This window comes from Coffea arabica, chromosome 5e (genome assembly GCF_036785885.1).
Source record: "Coffea arabica cultivar ET-39 chromosome 5e, Coffea Arabica ET-39 HiFi, whole genome shotgun sequence".
Lineage (NCBI taxonomy): Eukaryota > Viridiplantae > Streptophyta > Magnoliopsida > Gentianales > Rubiaceae > Coffea > Coffea arabica.
This window is the reverse complement of record NC_092318.1, coordinates 42,589,504-42,596,627: the sequence shown is the minus strand read 5'-3', so window position 1 is coordinate 42,596,627 and position 7,124 is coordinate 42,589,504. Positions and strand designations below refer to the sequence as shown.

The window sequence follows — 7,124 nt, the reverse complement described above, 5'->3', positions numbered from 1 at the left end:
TATGATATGTAATTTTTGGAGAATTTGATGTATTATTTGAGTTGTGCCTTATATTTTATTGAGGAATGTAGTGAGTGAGTAAGTCCCGACGAGAGCTGGGCAGGCGGTCCGCCGAACCCTTTGGTTTGCCTTAGGGGGAGGTGGGGCTGTCACATGAAGCCTATATAAATGCCAAATCTTGGGGTGCAATAGAGCACACCAAATTGAACTGCGAAGTGTGAACCTTGTTAGCAATATGGGTTCTTCTTCGAAAAAATGTGTCTTTGTGTTTCTTCTTCTCTTGAGCATTGTGTTAGAGTTGAGTGTAACAACTCTTGGTGATGGCAAGCTTAACAAAGAATTGAAGGAAGATGGTTGTGGAATTGGTAGGAGGGGTTGTAGTGGTAGGGGAAGGGAAGGACGAGGGTTATTTGGAGTCGGAGGAGTTGGTGGTGGCAGTGGGTTTGGAGCTGGAGGCGGTGTCGGCGCAGGTGCAAGTGGCGGAGTTGGTGGAGGAGAAGGTTTTGGAGCAGGTGGTGGCGTTGGATGTGGTGGTGGTGGAGGTGGAGGTGGAGGTGGAGGAGGAGGCCTCGGAGGAGGTTTTGGACAAGGTGGTGGATTTGGTGGTGGAGTTGGAGCAGGTGGAGGCGTTGGAGGCGGTGGAGGATTCGGAGGAGGTGGTGGTGGTGGACTTTAATTATGTCCATGCAAGACTAGTTCAACTGTTGTACTTTGTTTTCTTGAATCCCATGTCTAAATATTACCTCCCTGGCCTATAAATGGTGGGGCGGAGCTCGTTAATTTTCATAAATAATATGGAAATCTTGGGGAAAAAAAGTACGTATGTCCTATTAAATAAATAACTAATGCACGATTTTCATGCCCTATTAATTAAACACTTCCAGATTTCCTTGTTCCCTTTTTGTGCAAGATCATCCGTCATTTTATGCACTCGTGTGACGAGACCTATGAAACCCGATGCTCAGCTCACTGATTTCCGTGAATCTAATTTGACAAATATTGTGTAAATTTGGTATCTAGCATATTTTACTTCCAAAAGGAAACTTTTTATTATGTGTAAATTTTGCTGAAGAACCAAAATGATACGAATTTACTGAAACATTTGGACCTCGTTTGGCTCTTCAAAATTATACCAAAACAGGCTTATTAATTGATTCCAATCTTTTGGTTAACTGATTTCATTCTGATTTTGTCTCTGCCGTCTGCTGTTTCCTTCGGTTTTGATGAGAATCTGGGAGCTTCTGTCCAAGTGCTAAATTTCCTTCTAGACAGTGGCCTTCGTTTTACAAAAGAAGAAAAGGTAGAATAGGTTTAGTACATAAAAGTACGTATTGATCTAACTTTTATAATCTAAACAAAATTGCCTTTACAATACGCAAACTTTCCCTAGACTCTTTTTTTTTTTTTTTGGTCAAACCACCCGGTATCCGGAGCCACTGCTCCAACTAATCCGAATTCGGCCCGGATTGCGCCCGCAGAGTCTGACTCTTGCTCAGGAGTAAGGCCTGGCCCGAACTGTTGAACTTGGCGCTCACAACGAGAGTCGAACCGAGGACCTCGTGTAGCATTCACTAGTCTCTCTTTTGCCTCACACTCTTTGCAACTAAATACAATAACAAAAATTTGAAAACAAGAAACAAGCAGGAAATAAACTACCAAATAACCGCTTAATTTCCTAAATAGTTAAATTACCAGAAATTAGATTAGAATAAAAACTTCAAAATCAGAATAGAAAATATTAACTTTCAGAAATTTGGTCTAATTATGTCGATAGTTATTCTACATCATTTTAATCCAAATCCAGGGGCCATTTTTGCCGTAGCAATACTACAAACAATCTCACAATTCTTGTCATAGCTTAAATCCAATTATCTTTCCCCTCAAATCTTGTTGCACCCTAAAGGCATTTAAGCTACCAGAATCGTCCTAATATTTACCTTCATCAGTGAAGTTCTTATGGGTTCTACCTTCATGGCTAAATATAGATACCAACGGCGGACATTGGAACATAAAACAGACTATTTCAGAACATGGTTGGAAGATAATGGTAGGAAAAATTAAGTCAAAAAAGGAGACGTAATCTCACAGTCAAGGAAATCAAACTGACTTGCCCGAGTAATACCAAACCTTTATTTCTCTTTTCTCATGCAAAAAAAAAAACCATGAGTCTTGAGCTTGAAAAAGAATACTTTCAAAAACCATATACTTCAAAGTAAATACAGATGCACTCATATAAAAACTAACTGGGTGATGCGTCTTAGGCTTTTTCTTTTTCTTTTGTGAAAAGGTAATAATGCATCTTAGTTATTCCTAAATTGGTATAAACTAATTAGCATTATTTGTTAGTATTATTTTCAATTAAAAAGCGCAAATGCACCAGGATAAGGCGTCAACGGTTGACCACCCTGACTGTATACAACCATGTGAACAGTTGATCCGCCGCTTTTTTTCCCATAACGCCGATCAGATCGCCAGTATGGAGATTTTCCGTGGTCGTTGACATTGAAATTTGATCTTGTCAAACGTACATTAATGGATATTTATGTCAAAGAAATTTAAACTTGACCAATGAGTTAAAGTCCGATTATTCAACAGTATTTGACAATGGCTAAATTTTTTTTTATTGACAGTATAATGGCTACATTTTTTTTTATTGACGGTAGTCCTTCCATCCTAATAATTGGCCTGGTATTGTTTTAAGGATTAATCTTTCCTACACTGACAGTGTATATACTGTCAGCGTTAGATGAATGACAATTATGCAAATTTAAATTTGAAATTCAACTTTTTGGACGCATATCATGGAATCTAATGGTGATAGTGTATACACTGTCAGTGTATATAAAATTTACTCTTGTTTTAATATTTGACCTCAACAATTGTTAGTGCCAAATGTAAATTGCACAAGGCAATAGAGATTATAAAATAGTAATATTAAAATAATAAATGCAGATATTAAAATTGTAAAAAAAAAAATCTATCTCTGCACATAGTTTTTAGAAAATCTATCTCTACACATAGTTTTTAGAAAATCTATTTCTACACATAGTTTTTAGAGGTTTGAACATTTTTTGCAACTTTAAGTATTCCTCTTTGACCCTCAAAACAAGGGTAAAAAGATACTAACCTCTCCAAAAAGAAAAAAAAAAACACACACACACACACAGAAACACGCGCGCTTACACTTGAAGCCTAATAAAACTTACTAATAGCAGCAAATAACCAATACTTTCCAACAAAACACGCTCTATTGATGAACTTAACATAACTTCAAATGACTACCATAGATTATTATTATTTTTCTTTTCCTGTGTACCCTTTCCTCTAGTAAATGTATTTTAAGTTATCCATTTATTGAACTACTACATAATCAAATTTTCTTCAAATTCCAATTTTACCATTCAATATCAAAATACTGGAATTTTTATCATTAATTGCCCTCAGCAATTGCTCTCACAATTATTAAGCCCATCATCCGAGATATACCCAGTTTCACTTAATAGGATACAAACCACTGGCGGATTTAAGGTGGGGGCACGGGCCCCCACTGCTCCTCCTTAAATTCCTACAATATGCATAAAATTTTGATATTATCTTAAATGTGCCTCTAAAGTTTTTTTATGAAATAAATGAAAGAATTACATGATCTTTTAAATTGGTTCATGAACTAATATTCTAAAAGAATATGTGGATCACAAAATTTCATTTGAAATAAGTTCAAAATTTTTTTTTCATTTTAACTTATTGGTGAATATTTTTACTTAAAAAACTAACAAAAGAGTAGGAAAAAAATTTTAGTGTTACTTTTGCCCAAACTTTTTCTGGCTCCACCACTGATACAAACTAATAATAATAATACACTTGCAAAAAAAAATAGAAAGGTTTGAAGGGGAAGGCCATTTACTTCAAGAACGTGGATATAAGAAGAAATTTATGGCCGATTGTGACCATAGTTTCCATATGCATTAATCATAGCGTGTCAATTTGGAGTACAATAACTTAGGGGGCATTTGATAAAAGGGTATCAGAATGAAGTAATGGAATAAACTACATAATTGGTGTTTGGTTCACTGGTATGAGAATTGAAATTTTGGAATGATTTCTAAAAATTTGGCATCCCTTCATTCCTTAGTAAAATGGTGGGTTTTGTCCAAAACCCAAGTGTGATTCCAAAATCTTATAATTACATAATATTTAGTATAATTAATATTTATATATATTATATATTATATATTTATATTATAACATATACATATATTATAATATATTATAATTATAAAATTTTATTATAATTATATATTTTATTATAATATTAGTATATTATATAAATATATATTATAATTATTTAGTTAAATATAATTATATTTATATAATATATATTATAAATTTATTAATATTATACCATAATATATTTATAATATATATGTTTATTTATAAATGTATATTATATGTGCATATAATTATAATAAATACATGTATATAATATTAATAAATTATATAATTATATTTATATTTATTATTTTAAATATAATAATATATAATAATAACTATATCTAATTAATATGCATTATATTTATTTAAAATATTAGTACAATTAATATTTATATATTATATAATTATAATTATATATTTATATTATAACATTTGTATAATTATAATTAATTATATATAATATTTAATTTAATTAGTTACAAACTTATAATAATGATATTATTATATTATATAATTATATATTATAATTATTTAGTTAAATACAATTATATTTATATAATATACATATTATAAATTTATTAATATTATATAATAATATATTTATAATATATATGTATATTTATAAATGTATATTATATGTGCATATAATTATAATATATACATGTATGCAATATTAATAAGTTATATAATAATAATTATTATTATTATTATTTTAAATATAATAATATATAATAATAACTATATTTAATATGTATATATATTATATTTATAATTAATATTTGTATAATTAATATTTGTATATATTATATAATTATAATTATATATTTATATTATAACATTTGTATATTTATATTTAATTATATATATAACATTTAATTTAATTAGTTACAAACTTATAATAATAATAATATTATTAGTTATATGTATTTTATAATGTATATTAATTTATGTAATATAATTAATATTATCAATTATACTAATAATTATACATGTTTACTAATAGAAATTATTAATCAGTTAGACTAAATTTACTAATACATTTATACTAATATATTTAATTAGTGAAAATTTCTTATATCCCATTTACAAAGAGCCAATAACTATCATTTACGATTTAGTTTATGATATATTTATTATATTCCATTCTAAAAGAGTCGACGAACCAAACATCAACTATAGTAATGATATACATTTCTGGTATTTGAACCAAACAAATGTATTGAAATGAATGATCTCATTCCAAACCCAAGATATTCGATTCCGAATCCGATTCCGATTCCGATTTGCGAACCAAACGCCACCTTAGTAAATCCTTGTCGGTGGAATTGAAAACAAGCACAAGCGACCTATGGGATTTGACTTTGAATATATCTTCATTTAATGTTCCCGCCTCAATTTCTCTTATCTCCCCAACAACTCGAACGCGTCGTACAAGCCATGCAACAGAGCATGCATTAATTACGTAGTGAGAGTTGAAAACCCTATTGCCAACTTACTACTTTTGGTAGTATCTTTAAGGAATTAAGCCTCTATATATACCCATGTCTAAAGGCCAGTAGAGCAAAGCAAGTTTGAATTCTTGTAAGCATTATGGGTTCTTCTCAAAAATGGTTTTGCGTGCTTCTTCTTATCTTGAGTGTGGTGTTAGAATTGAGTGTAGTTGCTTTTGGAGATAGCAAGATAGAAAAAGAGAGGTGGGGAGGTAATGATTGTGGATTTGGAAGGAGAGGTTGTTTTGGTGGTGGACGTGGTGGATTTGGAAGACCAGGAGGAAGAGGTCCTGGATTTGGAGGTGGACGTGGACGTGGTGGAGGTTTTGGTGGAGGTGCTGGAGGAGGTCTTGGTGGTGGAGGTGGAGTAGGTGGAGGTGGCGGTTTTGGCGGTGGAGTTGGGGGTGGTGCAGGTAAAGGTGGAGGGTTTGGAGCAGGAGGTGGTGTTGGAGGAGGTGCGGGAGGCGGTGTAGGTGGAGGAGGAGGGTTTGGAGGAGGTGGAGGTGGTGGTGTTGGAGGAGGGTCAGGTCATGGTGGTGGATTTGGAGCTGGAGGTGGTGTAGGTGGTGGTGGAGGACTTGGTGGTGGTGCTGGTGGAGGAGGAGGAGGAGGTAGTGGTGGAGGCGGTGGCCTTGGAGGTGGTTCAGGTCATGGAGGTGGGTTTGGAGCTGGTGGAGGTGTAGGTGGTGGTGCTGGAGGAATTGGTGGAGGTGCTGGAGGAGGAGGTGGTGGCGGTGGAGGAGGAGGAGGTGGCATTGGTGGTGGCTCTGGGCATGGAGGAGGGTTTGGAGCAGGAGGTGGAGTAGGGGGTGGCATTGGAGGAGGAGCAGGTGGAGGGGGTGGCGGCGGAGGAGGTGGAGGTGGAGGTGGTGGCGGCATTGGAGGTGGTTCTGGCCACGGTGGTGGATTCGGTGCAGGAGGAGGTGTAGGGGGTGGGGCAGGTGGAGGAGTTGGAGGTGGTGGAGGATTTGGAGGTGGTGGTGGTGGAGGAGTAGGGGGAGGATCAGGCCATGGTGGTGGTTTTGGAGCTGGTGGAGGTGTAGGAGGTGGAGCTGGAGGCGGTGCAGGTGGTGGTTTAGGAGGTGGCCATGGAGGTGGAATTGGTGTTGGGGTTGGAGTAGGCATTGGCGTAGGGGCTGGTGCTGGTGCTGGCAAGGGCGTTGGTGTTGGTAGTGGTTCCGGCAGCGGTGGAGAAGGTGGTGGACAGTAGAGATGCTGCTGCTTATAAACCCCTCCATGCAGATTCAAAGTTTCAACCCACATTTTGCTGTCAAAACTTAAATGAGTGCTACTTTTTTGTCCTTTTTTCTTTTCTTTGTTTTCTGCTTAAGCTGCAAAAAGTATACCAGTAAAATGAATATGTTCTCGTGATTAATTGTAATATCATTACTACAACTAAAGCAATGCAATGCCATTTTCTTC

At 34.9% G+C, this 7,124-nt stretch overlaps 1 protein-coding gene across 1 annotated transcript; it reads left to right on the top strand.

Moving 5' to 3' along the window:
* Window positions 1-214: 214 nt before the first annotated feature.
* Window positions 215-7,124, top strand: LOC140006290 (uncharacterized). The gene is made up of 3 exons (XM_072048125.1): window positions 215-662; window positions 6,026-6,295; window positions 6,425-7,124. The coding sequence occupies exons 1-3, from the start codon at window positions 236-238 to the stop codon at window positions 6,910-6,912; spliced, it is 1,185 nt and encodes a 394-aa protein (XP_071904226.1). The 5' UTR covers window positions 215-235; the 3' UTR covers window positions 6,913-7,124.